The sequence below is a fragment of the Lagenorhynchus albirostris genome, chromosome X, assembly GCF_949774975.1.
Source record: "Lagenorhynchus albirostris chromosome X, mLagAlb1.1, whole genome shotgun sequence".
NCBI classification, from domain to species: domain Eukaryota; kingdom Metazoa; phylum Chordata; class Mammalia; order Artiodactyla; family Delphinidae; genus Lagenorhynchus; species Lagenorhynchus albirostris.
In genome coordinates, this window is record NC_083116.1 from 66,296,274 (window position 1) to 66,318,442 (window position 22,169).

Sequence of the window (22,169 nt, forward strand, 5' to 3'; positions counted from 1 at the left end):
TAGGGGGCAGCCAGTACAAACTGAAACAGGAACACAGAGGACTGCAGGAGGGACATCTCTAATAAAAATGAACCTACTGTCCCATATGTTTGAATATGTTGGGAATGAATCAGTGATAGATACATAGAAAAAAAGAAACTAATTTTTAAAACTATTTTTAACTCCAAAGAAAATTAAAAGATACATAAGTAAATATAATCATGGCATATGACATAGCTCAGCTGTGAATAATATTTATAATCACAATGTAGACTCTATTGATCAAATCTAAAATTATGACAAAACTATACTGGGAGAATTAAGAAGGGGACATACATATGGAACAAAGGCTATAAGAGAGCTAAATCTTCCCATGTATGAAATCAAGAAGTTAACAGTTTAAGCATGTTACTTAGAAACATGGACGTAGATATCTGATCCCTTCCTCAAGATTCTGTTCTCACCCTAACAAAATATGACAGGAAAAAAATCCCAGTTTCAATGGATATTTTTATTATTTATTTAATAGATCACCAACTTCATCTCCCTCCTTACCAACAACTGGAATTTCATTTTGTTTCCATGCTGAGTGGTGAAACTATGACAAAGCTAATCAGAATAAGCTACTTCATAAAGAGAACTAAGCTAACACAGCTCACTTTCTTTTAACAGGCATAATACAAATATATGCACTCTAGAATGGACAACGGTTTAGTCTCTAAGAAATTCAAATGGGATCTTGAAGAATGTAGGCAAAGCCAGGGTGCAGTAAAGGTGAGCTGAGATGCCATACAACTGTTTAAGGGTTCCTGGCGCTACATCTCTTGGCCACTAGCTGAATCTTGACATAGAGGAAGATATTAGCTAATGCCAAGTGGAGATGCAGAAAGCACTAAGTTGACTTAGGGGCTATGCACAGGAACCAAAAGGCAGGAAAGTACTAAACACTGCTGAGAGCCTCCACCCCAGGAAGGACTTTACCTGTTTTTGAGAGAACACACACACACACAGTCAGCATTACTATAGGATCCACTAAGCCAGATCTGTCCCCTTCTATCCGCCCAATAACATATCAACTCTTCTCTAGGGTATATGGCCTGGAGCTAGGTAACTTTTACATTTTGGGTCCCAGGTCTACTAGAGCATAACCTCTTTGAGAATAAGTCTTCCCATGTAGCCCTCCCCACCTCAAATGGAAGCCAGGAGCTTTATTTGAAACTCCTCCATTTGTACTGCCCAGTTAATGACTGCTAATGACACTATCTACCGTCTCCACTCCATTCTATTCACCTCTCACTGCATAAACCCCATCCTTCCCCCAAATAAGTCAGAAACACATTAAAGAACCTCACCTTCCAGGAGCTCTAAACTGGCACCACCTCCGGTGCTTACATGGCTGACTTTATCCTCTGTGTTCCATTTGGCACAGCAAGTAGCAGTGTCTCCACCACCTGTTGAATGAAAGCCAAGTAAAAAGGGGAAAGGAGAGAAAAGAAAAAAGGTTGGCACCAAAATTATAAGGCAATGTGCTCTCGAGCCCAAAAGGTAGCCGATAACCCCCCAAGTCCATCTCATTTAGAGGTTCCTCCATGAATTATATACCCATTTAGCTCTCAAGATTCACCTGGCACCAAGGAACCTAGGAAAAGTTAACCATTTCCCCTCTACTTTCCTCTGATCAGAATTCTGCCAGCTCACATTGGCAATAGCTTTGTACAGGACCCCTTACCTATGATGGTGATGCAGCCCCTGGAAGTGGCTTTCACCACCTCATCCATGAGGGCTTTGGTTCCTCGGGCAAAAGCTTCCCATTCAAATACACCCACAGGTCCATTCCACACAATCTGCTTAGCCCGAGCAACAGCCTCAGCATACTTCTTGCTGCTCTCAGGACCACAGTCCAAGCCCTAAGGGGCAGAGTTAAAAGAGAGGATGAGCTACCAATAAAAGCTACTTAGAGGAGCAAATACCATACCTCCACCAAGACCAGAACTCAAGGCTGAACACCAGAGTGTCTTCTAGAACCAAAAGATACCCCTCATTCTTTAAAATTATAAACCTGTTCATATCCTTTATGGAAGATCAAGTCTAAGGGAAAACCTCAAAAGTTATTTGATAAAAACATTCTTAGCCACACTATTTTATGATTGTGTGTAACTAGATAAGTGGTTTTCAACTAGGGTCAATTCCATCCCTCCCTAGGGAACATATGGCAATGTCTCAAGACATTTTTGATTGTCATGATTTGGAGATGGTAGGAGGTTGCTTCTGGCATCTAGTGGCCAAAGATGCCTTAAACATCCTATAAGGCAACAACAGCCCTCCACAACTAAAACTACCCAAGATGTCAATAGTGCCGAGGTTGAAAAACACTAAACTAGATCAGTGGTTCTCAAATCTTGTTGTGCATCAGAATCACCAGGATGGCTTGTTCGAGCACAAATTTCTGGGCCTTACCCCCAGAGTTTCTGCTTCAGCAGGTCGGGGGGCAGGGGGCAGGAATCTGCATTTTTTAATGAGTTTCAAAATGATGCTGATGCTGCTGTTCTCTTTTTAATTTATTTTTGGCTGCTTTGGTTCTTCGTTGCTGCACGCAGGCTTTCTCTAGTTGCCACCAGTGGGGGCTACTTTTCGTTGTGGTGTGCAGGCTTTTCTCATTGCAGTGGCTTCTCTTGTTGTGGAGCACGGGCTGTAGGCTGGTGGGCTCAGTAGTTGTAGCTCCCAGGCTCTAGAACACAGGCTCAGTAGTTGTGGTGCACAGGGTTAGTTGCTCCACAGCATGTGGAATCTTCCCGGACCAGGGATCGAACCCACGTCCCCTACACTGGCAGGCGGATTCTTAACCACTGTGCCAGCAGGCAAGTCCGATGCTGCTGTTCTTGAGACTACATACACTTTGAGAAACACTGAACTAAATAAAACCCACATGCCTATCAAAAGGAAAGTGATGGGACTTCCCTGGTGGTCCAGTGGTAAAGAATCCGCCTTACAATACAGGGGATGCGGGTTCAATCCCTGGTCAGGGAACTAAGATCCACATGCCACGGGGCAACTAAGCCCATGTGCCACAACTACTGAGCTCGCACGCCTCAACTACAGCCTGCGTGCCGCAAACTACAGAGACCACACGCTCTGGAACCCACGTGCCACAACTACAGAACCCACGTGTCACAACTACAGAGCCCACACGCCCTGGAGCCCAAGCACCACAACTAGAGAGAAGCCCACGCGCCGCAACGAAAGATGCCACATGCTGCAACTAAGACCCGATGCAGCCAAAAATAAATTTAAAAAATAAATCTTAAAAGAAAAAAGAAATATGAAAGCTTAAATAATTCTAAAAAAAAAGGAAAGCGATAAGCAAACTAGTATGTCACCATTAACAATTTTGTACAGCTATTAGAATGATAAAATATGGAGAACATTACAATCAGCTAAATAAGTCTTTAATACACACATAAATTTTTCCCTGCTTGCAATAATTATACTTGTACTATCTTAATGTTTTCATATAAGAAAAATTTCTTATACAGGTTTCTAGGCAGCAACATAATCCAGAACAGCCCAAACCATGAAAGTACATAGCATCATCCCCAGCACACAGTCAAGTACTTAATAAACATTAAATAGATGAAGAAAGAAAAAACAGTTTTGCCCCCACATTATTAATGAAAAGTCTTAGCAGCAATCTGATACCACTGCTTTTCCCCATCGATTTTCCCCGAAGGAGAGTCTCACTCAACATTTGTAGCCCTTCTTTTAAAATTCCCATTGGTTGGTTGAATGAATGATACCAAAATGTATTTGTTCACTCATACTACCAACCACCCAAGTGACTCACCATCCAGCCAGCAGGTATGCCAGAGGCCACAGTGGCTTGGCCAGTCTTGGCATTCTCATCAAACTTATCGGCAGTGACAAAGTCAACAGGCAAGGTAATCTTCACGCCATTCTTCTCAGCTTTGGATATCAGGTCTTTGACGATCTTGGATCCCTCTTCGTCAAACAGAGAAGTGCCAATCTACACAGGAAAGTCAAGATGATGAAGATCAGCCTCTATACTAAGAATGTGATTACCTCACAAAGCAGACAGGAACAAAATACAACACAATACAAAGGAATAATTCAAAGACGAAAGAAAAACAACTTGCAAAATAAATAAAAATGGGAGTTTGTAGGGCTCATGTCAGAAGCTAATTTCCTTTTTAAATTTACATAACTGGCTATTTCTCATGGAGAGCTATTTCACATCCACTTGGCATTGGTTTCCTACCTCCATGTTGTTGAGCACCTTAAGGAAGGTAAAGGCCATTCCACCACCAATAATCATTTCATTGACTTTGTCTAGCATATTACTGATCAGCTGGATCTTGTCTGCAACTTTAGCTCTGGAAGGGAAAGCAAGAATCATCACCCAAAGAACAATGGACTAAGGAACTGATATTACATAAAGCCTGAGTTTTGATATTAAGAGACAGGAACAGAGAAATGTCCCACAGAGTGACAAAAGTATTGGCTAACTTTGCCCTACGTTTCTCCAACCAGAAAAGCCAATCCATTACTAATAAATCCTTTTAAGGTGTAGCTCTTGGCGAAGAAGGGCTTAGAAGACTTACAATCATCTAAAGAAATCACAAGTTCCAAATAGATCTATTTTGCCCCTTCTCTCCCCCCAAAAATCAAAGGGTCAAGATTGCTAATTGTACCTGAGAAAGATTGCTAATTGTGGAATCCCTGAGCTCCCTGACAACTGTCCTAATCCTAGAGCAGGAACCAGATTATATACGAAATGAATATATACTGAGCAAAAATAGATATTCACACTCTTAGGTCCATGCTCAGCTGCTGGAACATTTGCTTTATGGCATTCGTTATTCTATTGGACCATTTGATTCAACACACTGATTGAGCACTTACTCTGTGACAAGGTTCTAGGTCTCTGAGAAACATCACTGGGCAAAAGAGAAGATCCCTACCCCTTTGGAGCTTATATTCTAGTAGAGGGAAATAAGATAATAAACACAGATGTACCTTTCACCTCCGAGAGAAAAAAAATATCTAAACAAAAGAAAAACATTCACTTGAAGCACAACCTTTAAAATCCTTCACATAAGTAATAGCTTGCCTTCCACAGATATTCTTATATATCTAAATCCCACCTAAATGAACCAATCACCTTGGGCCTATCTACCTCTTCATTCAATAAACAAGATGATACCTACTCTGTGAGAGGCCCTATGCTAGGATTTGTGAAATGGAGGTTCAAAACAATAGCGATGTGGGAGAATGGATGGAAAGAGACTATAGATATCTCACTTGTAAAGACTGGTCACCACCAAGGGTAAGAATGGATTAACTGTTTTATACAGAAACAGACACACACAGAAAGAGAGAGAGAGACAGAGAAAGAGGGAGAAACGAGACTCAATGTCTTCTAAAGAATGTGGGATGTTCTACAGATCAAATGCCCTGCTTCTTCAACAAATCAATGGAATGAAAATAATAATGAAGAGGGAACTATTATAGAATAAAATATACCTAACAAGCAAATTCAATGCATGGACTTCATCTGGATCCTTATTCAAACAAACTGACTGTAAAAAGGCATTTCTGAAATGACGGAGAATTTCTGAATACAGACTGGGTATTAGATGATAGTAATAAAATTGTTAAATTTTGTTAGGTATAACACACGGTGGTTATTTAAAAGAAATCTCATCAGTTATGAGATGCATACAGAAGTATGAGAAATGAAATTATATGATGCCTAAGGCTTGCTTTCAAATACTCCTGACAAAAAAAAGGATTAGAGGACAGATGAAACGGGATTGGCAAAAATGCCAATAATTATTAGAGCAGGGTGAGAGGTACCTGGGGGTTTATTATACTATTCTTTCAACTTCTGTAATGTTTGAGCGTTTCCATAATAATGGGGTTTTTTCTGCACCGTGCGGCTTGTGGGTTCTTAGTTCCCCAACCAGGGATTGAACCAGGGCCCTCGGCAGTGAAAGCACTGAGTCCTAACCACTGGATCACCAGGGAATTCCCAACACAACGTTTTTTAATAAAATGTAAAATCTTCCCCTAAATTGTTAATGTTCTAAGGAGACTACATTGCAAGAAAGGTGGCAAAAAAAAACCTCCACGTCAACTTCCCCAAAATAGCTATTTTAGGCAGAGTCCAAAACCTAATCATAACCCCTAGGTGGCACTCACTTCCATATTCCAGATCTACGGAAGGTTGGAGAACAAAGCCCAACTCCTAATCTCCAGAGAAGCAAAGATCAGAGTCTGACCTTTATAAACCAGTGCACAAGAGGGGCAATGATTCCAGGACACAGATAACAACCTATACCCACCTTAACTATTTTTAGGACCCTGAAACTGGGCTCATGAACCTGGAGAGCAACTATGCTATCTGAAATTGACACCCAACTCGAGTCAGCATTCATAGGGAAATGCTGAGTGTGTTCATTCCCATGGAAAAAAAAAAGCCCCGCTCATAAGAGGGTCAGGAGCATCTAGCCATAAAGAGGCTGCTATCTAGATAGCCATGCCAAGTGACAAGATCTTATCCAAGCAGTCCCAGGTCTCTGTCACCTAAAATGTATCCTCCTAGCCTCTTGAGTTGCACTTCTGAAATTTGTATTTTTAACTAAGCCAGTAGAATATCACTATTCACAGGGTACCTTTCCCCACAGGAGAAAATATAAAAAGGTATGTGAGCTGGAGAAATGAGTTCCAAATGATATATTAAACACATATGAGGAGGTTTTCATATCTGAGAGGCTGAAATGCTTCAAAAATCGTTAGATGAGCAATGGTGGATCTTTCCGATTCTTCCCTCCAGAGCCATTTTCTATCCTTTCCAGCCCTGTTCTCTGTCCCAGGAGGCTGACCTGAGTGGACTGCATCAAGGAGTTCCCTTGCCCTCTGACGTCCAGCTAGGTTGCAGCCCATTGTGGATAGGAGGGGGTACATCAGCAGGACATTAAAAGGAGATCAGAGTATCTATTTCCCTGGCTCCTTCCCTGCTAGATGACTATCCCTACATCCCTTGACCAAAGGCTATGGTTTCTATCAGAGAGACCTCTCCACGCAACCACTGTCTCTGGATTTTGGTAACCATCCCTTTCCTTTTTCCCTTCAGGCCTAGGGATGGTGATGACTGTTGCCCCAGATTACTGTACTGTCCCTTCTGGGTTTCCCTAAACCCTACCCACACCTTTTTAGATAGTCCCTTTATTAAATTCTCCTCAGTCACCCAGTTTGATTGTGCTATCTGACAATAAACCACCCAAGTTATGGCCTACTACCAGGCAAAAACACTACTTAAAGCATGATCTTGAAGCGTTCTCCATACCCGCCCAGGATGGCCAGGAAGGGTCGCTCTGGGCTCTCCAAGGCCTTGGCAAAGTAGTTCAGCTCCTTCTTCATCAAAAATCCTCCAGCCTTCTCTGGCAGATTTACTCCCACCATGGAGCTAGAAATGAACGAGACATTCAAATGTTAGGTCAATCCCTAGCAATTCTCCCAATTCTAGAGGCCATCTCCTTATCACTGAAAATACTTTCACTTTTGAGATGCCAGGCCACCACGGTTTTCATGCCCAAACTGCAACAAAACACTTAGGTACAAGGTAAGATTTTTGCCTAATAATGCAGGGTCAAGGGGAACAAGTGAAAAGCAATGACCTAAGGTAGAATTTAAGATACCCAATTAATAGTCTTCAGGCCAAGGGTTTAACCACAATAAATAATCAGCCAGGTGATGACAACAGGAAAGGATTCCTCAGTTTGCTTCCTACTGACAGCCTAAGATTCCACTCCCACAGCATTCACAAAGGGAGAGCTCTCCAGGAAATATCCCAAAGTGAGACAGAGGAACATCTTCCTGAAGCTCAACAAAAAGCTCCACAATTCTCAACATTTGCTTTTATTTCCTCTTTAGATCGGAGATACTCAACAAGAACCTCAGTGTAATTTGTAGCTCCAATTAGAGATAGAAGCCAAAAAGATCATAATATAATACAGAAATATCCAAAAGCAAGCCAGAGCTTGGGCTGCTCAAGTAAACAGAGAAATAATGCTCCCAGTTTGACAATGAGCAAAAAACTTTTAGTACCTGTGGGCTCGGTGAGCAGTGCCAAAAGCATCATTGACATAGACATCCCCTAGCTTAGAAAGCGAAGCTCGAAAGGCTTCTATTTTGGCTGGCTCAGGTTTAACCTGCAGAGAAAAACAAACAAACAAAAAAGGAAAAACAACAACACAGGAAATGTTGATGGCTCCAAAGACAACTGTAAAAGCATTTCATGCCAAGAGTCCTCTTCAACACCTCTAAAGACCCTGAGTTGGTAGGATAGCAGTTTTTAAAACTAGCAACAGGATCTGTTCTTTCTTCCTAATATTCCAGGTTTTTGGGTCATTTCTGCATGTTTCTGCTCTCCTCCACCTTCTCTCAAATTGCAAGCCTAAGATTCCTGAACCACAGCTTAACCCCTAATCACATCCCACTGGCCTCTTTCCAGCTCCTAGGACAAGACTCAAATTATCCTTCTCTCTCCTTATCTTGACTCATTTCCTCATTCTAACATATTCTCCTTGTAAAATTTAGGATTATACTTGAGTCAAGCTGCTGGCTACCAAGACCCTTCTGCAAAGGGAAAAAGGCCCTCATACATATTCCTCATCAAAGCAACAAGGGCAGGCTGGAACAGAGAAGGCAGATGGAAACATGACAACAGAAAAGGACCTCAGAAACATTTTATATAATAGCAAAAGGAGGTAATTCATATAGCTTTCCCTGGAAGTTAGGCATCTGATAAAACAATACACTTCTACAAAAAAGAAAGAGGAACAAAAACTAGAAGTAAAACATAGGGCTTTGAATGTCGGCTCACTATCCAGGGATAATACCCACCATGCTCCCATAGGGGAAAGAAAGCAGGGCAGCAGGATGAACAGAGTCTCCAGTAGGAAATAAAGTGAAGATGCACAGGAAGCCAGATAAGAGGGACATGGCAGGGAAGAGCACAAAACAGATGTTTGTTTCAGTCACTGTCCACTCCCATTCTCCCATTCTCCCATGTACTGAGGAGAAGGAGGCTGCCACAGATAACAGGTGCTTTCCTCTAATGAACCAAAGAATGCAGGGGCACTAATGCTAAAACTGAAGACTGTAGAGCCCCCATAATCTCTTTACAATGGAATATAATCTGCCACTGGTGACTGCAAGACGATGTGTGTAGTAATGAAAACACTGCCCAAATGGCAGGAGACCTGGGTTCTAGGACCAGGTCTGACGCTAATTTACTGTGTAATCTTTGTCAAGTTGTTCTCTGCCCCTGAAATCTTCCCATCTATTAAAAAGGGAAGATAACCCCTCTATTTAAGAAGAATTGTTTGAGGAAAAATGAGACAAACTGAAAGCTCTTCATGGAAAAGGTACTATAGAAATTAATAGTAATAAGAACCCATTTCTCATTTTTGATCTGCCAATAACTAGAAGGAAGAGAATGCTCCTAAGAAACCAATGCAGGCACACTGGATAAAGGAAAAATTTCATGCCCTCGCTTTGTTTTTATCCACTTTGAACTTATGGCTGGCTCCTGAAATTTCAAGCATGAAAAGCCACTGGACACTAAATGTAAAGTAAACTAACTAAAAAAGACATAGACTAGCATAGTTGGTTCATCACTTCCTGAATAAAAGGTTTTGCCTCAATTTGCCAGTTGCCTCCTGCCATTTCTAAGCCCAAGCGTATAGCTGGTTGAGTTTCAGTCTAAAAGGGCACCAAATTTTAGGTCAGCATTTGACTCATACATACTACTCTAGCAAGACCATGCCAAAGGCAAGATAAGGCAAGACCAGAACCTGCAGTGCTAAGAAAAGAAAGCAGGCACTGCAATGACCTTAAGAAATGTCAGAAGTACAACAGGAGCTTGAGACGCTAGCCTCAGAGCATCTTGTTCCACAAGATACTAAAGACCTTAAGAGTGGAAAGTACTTAAAGGGTGCTTTCAGCTTCCCTTCTACCAATAGGCAAATTCTAAATCATCCTCAAAGAGCCAGCTTTATCATTTAATATTTGAATTCTGGTTGTCGTTCACAGTAATCTATTTTGTGGGTTATCTGTGGTTGCCTTTTTAAAAAATTTTCGGTTTTTTCCCTATGGTTGCTTTTGCACAACAATGTCAGAGCTGAATAGTTCCAACAGAGACCATATAAGGTTGTGGCTGACCGTATGGTCCACAAAGCCTAAAATATTTATTGTCTGGCCCTTTACAGAAAGTTTGCTGATCTAATGGACTGAGCTCTATATAAGGCCCAGCAACAGTACCACTACCTCTAACTTTAATCAAATGACTGCCTTTCTGAGACCTAGGTTTTTTTTTGAAAATATGATGATATCTGTACTTCCTTAAGAAGAAATTCAAAGAAAGATGCTTTACACTTCTTAAGAAAAATGTCTTAAACCCAAGGCAGTATCATCATGACCATCATTTACCCAACGACAATCAAATGTCCCAAATAGTCCCTTTCCACTTGACTTAGGAAAGTACTTTTTCTGCTCACATGATTCTTTTATAAGAAAATCCCAATGATATCAAATTTAATTTAGTGTGTTAAAAGTATCAAGCTCAAGCTTTAAGTTAATTCCCCTTCCAAATAAAAATACAGATTGTCCTTCTATAACACACCAGGGCCTGTTGCTTAGAAAAACAGTTCCAGCCTTGACAAACAAAAAATCTAAAACTGGCTCTCCTGGAGGAACACCTGGTGTATCATGGATACTCACCACCATGCCCCCAGCCAACAACCACCTGTGAATGTCTGCTCTCAGCACTTGGCAATCACAGCCTCCCCCTTTGATAGGATATTATCACATACTATTAGAAAAAACAATCTTCATGTATCACAGGCCAGGTGTGTAACAAAGGGACAATTAGAAGCAGCATGTTCACCAAATCCTCATACACCCAAATGGTGTTCACGTATTTTTCCAATGTATTTCAAAACCACTTGAGCATGATGAGGAGGGCTTCTGGGATGCTGACAATATCCTATTCTCTGACCTAGGTGGTGATTACACAGGTGTGCTTACTTTGTGATAATTCATCAAGCTGTGCATTTGTGCATTTTTAATCGTATGCTGTACTTCAACAAAAAGCTGTCAAAATAAACATAAGCTTCCTCTACTCTTCAATCACAGTCTCTTATACACTCAGCCCTCCTCACCCTCACTAATGTCAAAATCACAGGTCCTACCTTGTTCCCAGAAGCATCTTTTCCCTTCCCTTCTTCCTCCACATGAAAGCGAAGGTTCTCCAGCAAGATGACAGACCCAGCAGCTGGGTCAGCACAAGCTTTCTCCACTTCTGGGCCCACGCAGTCCTTCAAGAACAAAACATCCCTGGGGAGAGCACAACATGGAAAACACTTGAGCAGTCAGAAAGTTAAGAACCAATAACAACATGCTTGACAACATCTGTCACAGAGTCCACCAGCACCAGCGCCTGAAACGTACTTGCCCAGCAGAGATTTGAGTTCTACAGCAACTGGCTGCAAGGAGTACTTGTCAGGCATGGGGACACCATCAGGCCGGCCCAGGTGGCTCATAAGAACAACTGACTTGGCTCCATTGTCCAAGCAGAATTTGATGCTTGGAACGGCAGCCTTGATCCTGCAACCAAAAAGAGACAACAGGTAGAGTAAGGTTACTCCTAAGAATTAGTGGTAACTATTCTATTCATGGCCTCATAAAACATAAAGCCCCCTTTCTTCTCCAAATTCCTTCAAATCTACTGTCAACAACTCAGCGATGGTCCTCAGGTCCATGTGCAGAGGAATAAGTTAATTAGGATGTCAACCCTCCCCCCTAGGATTATACAATCTCATCATGTTTTGCCCCTTGTGCAGAAAAGAGTTAATATAGCAGGACTGAAGCTGTTATCTTCAGAAGGACCTGCTTGCAAGGTTGGCCCTTGGCTGGTATCTGGGAACTTGGCTTTTGAAGTGGTCCCTCAGTTCTCTGACAAGGGCCTAGACTGTCCGTACAAACAAGGTGATTTACGCTCAACACTTGCTTCCCTCTAGGAGGAATTTTGGTAGTTGCTGGGCAGAGGGTGCCTATGTGATCAGCTGCCAGTAAAAATCTTGGGAGCTGAGTCTCTAAAGGGCTTCTCTGGACAGAAACATTGCACACAATTATTGCATTTTTCACTGCTGGAGAAAGGAGCACGCTTGGTGTGTCCCATCATAAGAGGGAGAAAGCATGGAAGCCCATGCATGGATTTCTCCAAATTCTGCCTGTGTCTTTTCCCCTTGCTGATACTGTCATGCATCCTTTCACTGTAATAAACTTTAGCAGTGAGAACTATATGCTGAGTCCTGTGAGTCCTTCCAGTGAATCACCAAATATGTGGGTGGTCTTAGGGACCCCTGAAACATCCTAAGTGTTTGACTGTGGAAGAAATATAAAATTCCCAAATCTTGAAACCATTACAAGAAATTTGGGGAAAACTGAAAAACATGTAACTTTTCTGTACCCGTTACAGATCCTAAGTCACTTTTTTATGTAGGTAAAAATAAATACATTATATAGAATGTGGTTTACATAATGCATTGCATTTACTAAATTATAGTTTAACCTAACATTTATTAAACCTCCTTTAAACACTTCAAATTTTTGTTACAAACTCAATACTAACTTTCCATTCTTGGCAGTCTTTAAGAAATTAAAATCGATAACAAAGAAAATCATTTATTTATTCAAAAAATATTTATTGGATGCTTCTTTTGTGGCAGCTACTATATCAGATTCTGAGAATACAATAGTAAATAAAATAGTCTCTGCTCTCATAGAAGTGGTAAGAACTATGAAGAAAATAAAGCAAGGTAGGGAGACAAGAATGACTGGAGAATAGTGGTGAAGAGGATTTTAGAGAGGGTGGCCAGGGAAAGTCTCTCTGATAAGGTGACATTTCAGCAGAGAATGGAATAATAAAAAGCCAAGTTATGTTTCTAAAATATCTTATGCTACTTGGCAGATATAAAAACTCATTTATACCAAATAAAGAAGAAACCTTCATCAGGTACAACGTTTGCCCAATGAAATCCAATTAATCTTCAGGGCTATCCATTATTGGCCAAGTCCTATTATTTCTAATGCTTCATTTTGTTAATCAACTCCATGGAGTTCTGAAAATGAAAAGGTCTACTCAGACCTGTTTCTCTGTTTTTTACTTATAAAATACCTTGATAGGCATATTTCCAATCTTTTATGTGTGCTACAGAAAATAATGAAAGTCAAGAAGGGTCAGAGGTGCCTTGTACAAAGACCTTCCACTATGGTGCAGCAGGGATGTGCTTGGCAAAATGCCAAGCTCTATTCTGGGGCCAATATCTGAAAGTGTTTTAGGGCTATACCTGCACTGTACAATATGGTAGCCATTAGCCACAGGTGTCTCCTGAATACTAGAAATGTGGCTAGTCCAGATTGGTATGTGCTGGATCTCAAATAATACCAAAAAAGTTAAATGTTCCTTTGATTAATTTTTAATTGATTACATACTGAAATGATTATTTGGGGCTTACTGGATTAAATAAAATGTATTATTACGTTCACCTGTTTCTTTTTACTTTTTTAATGTGGCCACTAGAAAATCTTAAATTACATGTGGCTCATATTATATTTTTATTAGACACTGCTGGTCTATACCATTGGAACGTACCTTTCCAGCTCAAACCTTTCATTTAAAATTTAAAATAAAACCTTCTTTTACAATCTAGTCAAAAGCAAGAGCAGTACTATCACTTAAAATTTCTGCTTCTGAATGTAGCAGCCAAGACATTTGGAGCAGCCTAAACTGAAAATATTACTTCTGTAGTCTTTTCCCTTAAATCAAAATTCTCAAAAACTGATTTTATCAGGGCCAGCTAGAATAGAGGCTGGTAAAACTACATGCACAGTTCTTCATTTTGCAAGGGAAGCCAAGTAACCGTAAACCTTTATATTCTTTAAAAATGCATAACACCAAATTCTTCAAATTTAAAAAAAATGGGAGGAGAAAAAAATTGCTTTCTTAAAATGATTTTTTTCAATTTCTAAATTCTCATAAGAAGGCAAACCAGATGGTGGGTTGTTGAAAGCCAAGATCACATGACTTAAGTTATCATAGTTCTACAATAAGGAAGTAAAACCATTTCATCCCATATACTCAGACCCAGGTACATCGTAAACCTAGCTCAAGGATTAGCAGGGACATTACCTCTGGTTGTTTGTTATCTGGTTGTTCTTCATAGGAACATTGAAGTCCACTCTGAAAAAGAAACAAAGTGTTGGGTTCAGAGCCATGATCAATTTTCCATTCCCCCAAAGATTAGGAGAGGGACTTTTAGTGAACCAGTTAAATAAGTTGAAGTTCAAAAGTCACCTTAAAAATAATCAGCAGTATCAGAAGATGGTGATTAGCCATGGGGACGAGGGTAGGAGTAGTGACTGGGATAGGACACCAGAGGGAGCTTCAGGGGTTCTGGTAATGTTCTCTTTCTTGACCTGGGTGACAAATGTGCTCCTTTAGTGATCGCTCTTTGAAGCTTATGATTTGTGCCCTTTTAGGTACGTATCTCATACTTTTTAAAAGAGAAATTTTAAAAAATAAAAAACAACTTAAATCACAGGAACTAGCCCTGAAGACCAGGGAAGCTAAAGCCAGTACCATCTAAAAAGATTTCTATGTGGGCCCAGCATGATAGTATCTAATAACAGTGGCAGCTGGAGGAGTGAAGGGTTATAGGGAACACGTCTGGATTTTGATTCCTTTGATAGTATTTCTGGGTTCTAAGGAAGCAAACATTATTCAAAAGAAAAAAATTAATTGGAACAATAAAACATGTCAAGAGAATATCATTCTTTTGGGAGAAAGGCTGGGACCTCGGGACCAGAAAGAAACCCAGTATTCAAGACCAAGTTCAAACAGTATCCTTCAAGCAAAACACAGACAATAACAAAAAGATAGCCTCTTTCTAAAAGCCTGAGAGGACACTTTGCTGTACACCTGAAACTAACACAACATTGTAAATCAACTATACTTCAATAAATTTTTTTTTTAGTTAAAGAAAATAAAAGCCTTAGAGGAGAGGATGGAACATGTGACCCTGCCCACCTGACAAACTGGCAATTAGAAAAGAAGTGATCCAGATAGCACAAGCAGGAAATTCCCTGGCGATCCAGTGGTTAGGATCCACTGGTTAGGACTGCTGGGGGCCAGGTTCAATCCCTGGTCGGGATCCCACAAGCCACATGGCACAGCACACGGCCGGGGGTGGGGGGGGAGTTGGGGGTGTGGGTAGCAATTTACTGCAGTCTTCTTTCTTACCCAACAGATTGCTGCTTTACCATTTTTAAGAACTGATCATTCCTTCCCCCTTCTTGCGAACTCCTTAGAACCTTGGGCTACTTCAATCTGACTGAAAACAACGATGTGTGATAGCTATCTGTAAGGTCTAAGTTTTGCCTGCCAAGATCCTTTTTAAGTGATTTTTTTCTCATCTCTAGAATGGGGATGATACTACTATCTACTTCACAGTTATTGTGAGAATTAAATGTGTTACCGATTTGGAAAGTGCTTTGGAGAGTAACTGATACACAGTAAGTGCCATAAAAGTGGTAGCTATTGGGCTTCCCTGGTGGCGCAGTGGTTGAGAGTCTGCCTGCCGATAAGGGGGACATGGGTTCGTGCCCCAGTCCAGGAGGATCCCACATGCCGCAGAGCGGCTGGGCCCGTGAGCCATGGCCGCTGAGCCTGCGCATCCGGAGCCTGTGCTCTGCAACGGGAGAGGCCACAGCAGTGAGAGGCCCGCGTACCGCAAAAAAAAAAAAAAAAAAAAAAGTGGTAGCTATTATTATACATGCTAAGGCTTCTCCAAAACGTGATTCTGTGATCTAAAAGGCAGATCAACCGTTACTAAAAACAGCTAGCAACACGCACTAAGGGACTACTGTGAAGGTATGACCTAGTCAAAAAGACTGCTGCCATGTTTGACCACAAAGCTCCATCACTAGGCCTTCCTCTCTAAGGCTGAGGCTTGGCAGACAATTACAAAATCCTAGATCTACTAAGAAGACCACCAATTTCCTATGTCCCCTAGGTCTGTAGTCTAGTTCACTGAAGAACAGCTTTTCCAAAGGTGAGTTGAAGGACTAATTCTATATTCAAACATTTTAATTAAAATCTTAAAAAAAATAAAGGCAGTATGCCTCTAAAGAAAGAAATACAGTCTACTTAATTTCAGGCTACTCGATTCTGATTCTAAGCATCTTCTTTAAATATCCTGAACGAGGCCCCTGCCAGCCTTAAAGTGCATTCCAAAGAGGACAGAGTATCCCATTACCAAGAGTCATTTTCTCCCACCCCCTGCAGCCTCCCAGAAGGCCCACATTCAAAAGGGCTATGGGACTTCCCTGGTGGTCCAGTGGCTAAGACTCCGCGCTCCCAATGCAGGGGGCTAGGGTTCATCCCTGGTCAGGGAACTAGATCCCACATGCCGCAACTAAGAGTTCACATGCCGCAACTAAGACCCGGCACAGCCAAATAAATACATAAACAAAAGGACTAATGGCAAGGGGCTGAGCATAAGCCACCTTTGCAGTGCTGCTCCCTACCCCCAAGCCCTGACAGAGAAGCTCTTTGGAAACATTCAAGAATCTCTCTCATCTATCCACGCTGCCATGGCATAGCTTACTGATAAGAATTGGACTTGTACTCTCTTCTCATTGTTTGTGGAATATCTTCCCTCATCATCTCCTAGACTCTCAACAACAGGTCTGCTTTTAGCTTCTCCTGTCTAAGGACTCCACCACTGAAACTGCTCTGACCTACACATTCCACTTGTTCTGTGTAAAATCTGCACCCCTTCCTTTTCCACTTCCCTTAAACAATCCCGAGCTTAGCCTCAGGCACAAAGTCAGATATCACTACACACCAATCATAATGGCTGAAATTTAAAAAATGACATCAAACGCTAGTGAGGATGCAGAGCCATTGAGCACTCATATACTGCTGGTAGGAATGTAAAATGATGCGGCTGCTTTGGAAAACAGTCTGGGAATTCCTCAAAAGGCTAAGCATATGACCCAGCAATTCCACTCCTAGATGTTTACCCAAAAGAAATGACAGCATATGTCCATACCAAGACTAGTGCACAAACGTTCAATATTCACAGAAGCTTTATTTGAAATAACCCCAAACTGGAAACAACCCAGATGTCCTTCAAACTGTGGACCATCCATACCACAGACTACTACTCAGCGATACAAGGAATGAACTATTGATACATGCAACAACACGGATAAATCTCGAGGGCATTATGCTGGGTGAAAAAATGCCATCCCAAAGGGTTATATACTGTGTGATTCCACTTATATAACATTTTTGAAATAACAAAATTTTACAAATGGAGGAGAGATTAGTAGTTACCAGGGGTTTAGGAATGGAAGGAGAGGGGCCACGACTCTAAAGGAGTAGCATGAGGGAGATCTTGGCAGTGCTCAAACAAAACTAGTTTTGTATCTTGATTGTGGTGGGAGTTACACAAATCTACACATGTGATAAAACAGCAAAGAATTATATACTTTATTCCAATATCAACTTCCTTCCTACTCTTGATATTGTACTATAATTATGTAAGATGTATCCAATGAGGGAAACTGGGTGAACACAGGACCTCTCTATACTATCTTTGCAACCTCCTGTGAATGTACATAATTATTTCAAAATGAATCTTAAAAATATTAATTTAGTTGTAATAAAGATATCAAGACTCTATCACCTGAAATCGCAGGAGTCCAGGCCAGTTCCATTAAAAGCTCTCAGAGGAACCATTCCCACCCTCGCTTTACTGCCCCTGACTAGAAAATTGGGGTATTACGGCTCCCTTAGAGACCTTTTTTTTCCTCCCTTGCTCTCAGTTTTTCCTCCGTTTCTTCTTCCACTACACCAAGGCTGTTGCTTAACAAGTTACAACAGGTTAGGGAAAAAACAGTGAGGTTTAAAAAAATAGGGGGAGGGAGAGAGGTGGGGGAGAGCAAGCAAAAGGGAAGCACTTCACAAGTCGGCAAAGGAGTAAGACTGGCAACCTATGAGAAGAAAAAAGGAAATGACATGGCAAAATTAAACAGGAAATTTACTCAAAGGGCTATAAAGTCAAATGGAGTCCTAAAAAACTGAGGTAGAACCTGGTAATTAGCCAGAGATTTCTGGCTATCTGAAGTTCCCTCAACAAATCAGTCAATTTCCCTTGGCATTCAAAGCAGGGGCCCGAAGACTCTACAAACATCACAGCTCCCTTTTGCAAGATAAAGAGAGGAGGCAAGTGAAGCAGCCACTACTCCGGAGGCCCCACTTCCGGAGCACTGCCAGCAAGCACCACATAAAGGCAATTGAGACAAAAAGAAATTTGAGCTGATGAGGCATGGCTGCCTCTGTTCTAGAGCTACATTAATAATCTGAGAAAAAAGCAACTTCCTGTTCTCAGGCCAAATAAGTTCTATCCAGATTACAGGGAAAAATTATTGACTGCAACCTTCAGCGGACAAAGGTCTATTTTAACCTGTCCCTATTCACTATGTCCAAGAATTTAGAGAATCTGGTTGGTAACCAAGGAGACCCAAATTCTAGTCCTGGCTCTACCACCAACTTGCTAGTTCAGTGACCTTGGACAGGTCATTTTCCATCAGCAAAACAGGACTAGTCAATCATTTCAAGGCTCAGGGTTAATCTGTATTAAATGAAACTTTGAGCCCTTGGGCAGAAACATATTTCATATTAGGTCCATAGGGAGAAAAGATAAGCACCTCCTCTAGTCTCACTCCCAGCCAGCCCAGATAATTCCTCAAGCCAGTTTCCCTGGGAAGAGAGGAGATAAAGCCCAAGACTGCAATTGTAGGAAGGTAGCCAAGATGACGCCCCACCTCTTGTCTTTCAGCTGGTGCCTGCATCTGGAAAGGTCAGCCTTGAGCACAGTGGAGATGGGAGGAAATCACTAAAATCTAAGATCTAGTTGCATGCCAATGTCCACTTGTCCTGTTTTTCATAGGGTCTATCCCCCTTCCTTAAGAGCATCTGAGGGGTGGATAGGGCCCTTATCTAATACTAGGATGGCTATGATTCCTACTTTGTCCAGATTGCAAAGGACTAGGTGATTTAGCAAAAGGGGGACACCAGGTGTTCTTCATGGCCATAAGCCATTGAGTTCTTCTAATTATTTCCATAGCAGGGCAGAGAAGGCCAATTGCAAACTAATAGTGGCCATAATGAAATAAGAGGGAAGGGGAAAGCTACATGAACTTTTAGGGTGTCCATACAGTTCACTAATTCACGGTGCCTACCTTCGTTTAAGCCTTAGGTAAAGGGAGATCCCCTACTGCTTTCTGCATCCATTAATATCCAAAAGTTGCCCTCTCTTGAACCAGCCCAAATTGGGAAAGGGGCTGGATCACATCATGCACATGCCTGCCCATCAATCAACCACTTCCCTAAAAGGACAAGACTACACAACGCTATCAGTTCAAGCCCTTATGGCCTTATGGCCTTATGGCCCCCACAAAAGCGCCACCCTTGGATCCTGTCAAGGTCATGTACATCAGTTACATACCTAACTGAATTCCTGCACTTAGCTCCTGGCATGCACGAATGTACATGTTACGAAAAGGATAAATGTAAAAGCTCCACACATTATACTAGTTAACTCTGGCAAACAAGGGAAAAGCCATGTTGGTAAGTGACCAGGAATCCACATGTTTGGAGTAAAAGACCCCAAAGCGCATGGGGAGCCTTCCCCACTTCTAATATCCTGCTTCTCTAGCCACCTGTGGGGGTGAGGTTAGAGAACAGCAAGAATGAGCAGCCACACCCTGCTCTAGCATTACCCAGTATGTGGCATAAACCTGGTGCAAAACCCATGGCCTGTAGTCCAAAGACACGTAGAGCGGCAGCGGCCTGTTACATAAGCCCTGCAGGGCCTCCTTCGGTGCGCCCACCCCACCTCTCCCTCCCACCCCCAACGCTTTAGTGGGTTCTACTCCTGAACAATGAAATCAACATTCTCTGGGAAAGATGTCCTTTTGTGCAGGGCCGTTTCTGATTTGTCTGGGACGGTCTACGGTGGTGGGTGAAGGGAAACTAACCAAATGGCCTTTCAAGGTCCCTTCCCTGGGGGTCTAGGGATCTGCAGGCTAAGCATCACATCGCACCTCGCCAACTGGGAACTGGAGGGGATAGAACTGCCTTTCAGAAATAAGAGAAGAGAGCAAAATGGATCCCTGCAATCTGAGCCCTTCCTGGGTGGATCCAACCCTGCAAAGGGCAACTTCGGCTCACTTTTTGGGTTAGGGAAAATGAGGTTAGAAACCGTTAAATCCGGGCAAAGCTTCAGCCACAGTGGTGGGCAGCCCAGTCCTGCAGGGCTAGGACCCATGGGGCCGAGACGAGAACTAAAGTTCACTTTGGGCAAGAGGGAAAGCAAGTCGGCCCCGGCCGAAGAGGCTGCGGCAGAGTCCCGAGGATTACCTCATGATGACCCGCTTCCCCTTCACGTCCATCTTGTCCAGAGTCAGCTTGTTAGAGAGCGACATCTTGGCAATTCAGCGGCAGCGAGAGGCCGGGGGAAGAGACTGTTAAGCGACAGCGGCGAGACTGCAGCCGACTCGCGCTCGGAACGCGTGGAAAATGCCGAGCGCCTAGCGGGCTCGATCGCCCCGCCTACAACCTCTCCCCGCCCCTTTCCGGCCGCCGCACCCTGCTCGCCGGCCACTCGGGCAGCTATAGGACGCGGCCCGAAGGCGCCTGCGCGCTGCTATTGCTCCAAGGCGCTGTCAGTCTGCGAGGGCGCTGGTGGGACGTGCTGCTGCCATCTGTCACGTCCGGCACGCAGCGAGCCGCTGAGAACCTTCGTGACCAGAGGCGGGCGGCTGTGCCGCCGGGCCGGCAGGTGGAGGAAAAGGGAGAGCTTGGCGCCGAGGGGCAGACGTGGAGAGTCTGAGGCCCAAGGCCGCCGTCTCGGTCCCTGCGGCCGCGCCCAGAGCAGCTGCAGCGCCACGCAAACCCACGACAGCCTGGGGAAAAGCGCCACGCCGCACGCACCCCATGGAATTGCCCGCAGCCGTATCAGGATAGATGCAAATGGCAGCTCCTTTTGGAAAATTTCTGTTTTCCTGGCTCCCCCAAATGGAATTCTCCGTAAGACTGCTAAGGGGCCTTTAAGAATTGAGACCTCTCAGAAGTTGGGAAAGGCCCCGGTTCCCCCTGTTCCCCCCCCTCACCTTTTTTGTAATAAGTACAATGTAATTGTTTGGTTACGACATGAAGCTAATGGCAAACGCTTAGAGCATTTTTCATATATTAACTCACAAAAAAAAGTTTTGTTGCTCACAAAACTCGCAAAAAAAGTTTTGTTGCTCACAAAACTCGCAATCCTCATTTTACAGATGAATTAACTCATCTACAAAGAGGTTTAGTGACTTGCTTAGGGTTTCAGATCTTGTAAATGGTGGATTCAAACCTAGGCAGTTAAGATGTAGAGTCCATACACTTACTTAACTATAGTATAGTACAGACAACCATTGCTCAGAACTAGGCACTCGGGTCCAACATGCTTACAGAGTTGGCTGGAATGAAGTAATTTGAGTCAGAAACAAAAATTTCCCACATGGCACTCAAGGTCCAGGTAAGATGTAGGAAATATTAATTCATAGTGCATTGGTATTGAGACACAAGTTCAAAGTTATGAGATAAGCATTGGTGTCTTTTAATCCTGTCAGTGTATATTTGGGAAATCTCCATGGAGTTACTTCCAACTGAGTCTGCATTTGAGGCCCAGATGGGCCTTCTGGCCTCCCGGTGATCAGCTCTGCATATATTTAGCGCTTATTTCACTCCACCTGGGTTACTGTGGTAGTGGGAAGCAATTCCTTTTGGATAAGATAGAATAGCAACCAAGGTTGTCAGCAAAGAAAGCAAAACAAGCATACAATCTGACACACTGAATTTAATAATACTTCCCAATTATTGAGCGCTTGCTGTATGCCAGGCACTGTGCTAAGGACTGAACATACATGACTCATTTACGACTCACAAAAGCTTTGAAGTAGGTACTCTTATTATCTCTATTTTACAGATGAGAACCTGG

At 42.5% G+C, this 22,169-nt stretch overlaps 2 protein-coding genes across 2 annotated transcripts in view; one reads left to right on the forward strand and one right to left on the reverse strand.

Moving 5' to 3' along the window:
* Nucleotides 1–22,169, forward strand: part of TAF9B (TATA-box binding protein associated factor 9b) — a 36,235-nt gene that overhangs the window by 11,194 nt on the left and 2,872 nt on the right. The window lies entirely within an intron of this gene.
* Nucleotides 472–20,725, reverse strand: PGK1 (phosphoglycerate kinase 1). Its single transcript, XM_060136829.1, has 11 exons — nucleotides 20,552–20,725; nucleotides 14,252–14,302; nucleotides 11,509–11,664; nucleotides 11,250–11,394; nucleotides 8,104–8,207; nucleotides 7,343–7,462; nucleotides 4,253–4,367; nucleotides 3,821–4,000; nucleotides 1,709–1,886; nucleotides 1,332–1,430; nucleotides 472–960 (listed from the first exon to the last, which is right to left on the reverse strand). The coding sequence occupies exons 1-11, from the start codon at nucleotides 20,614–20,616 to the stop codon at nucleotides 920–922; spliced, it is 1,254 nt and encodes a 417-aa protein (XP_059992812.1). The 5' UTR covers nucleotides 20,617–20,725; the 3' UTR covers nucleotides 472–919.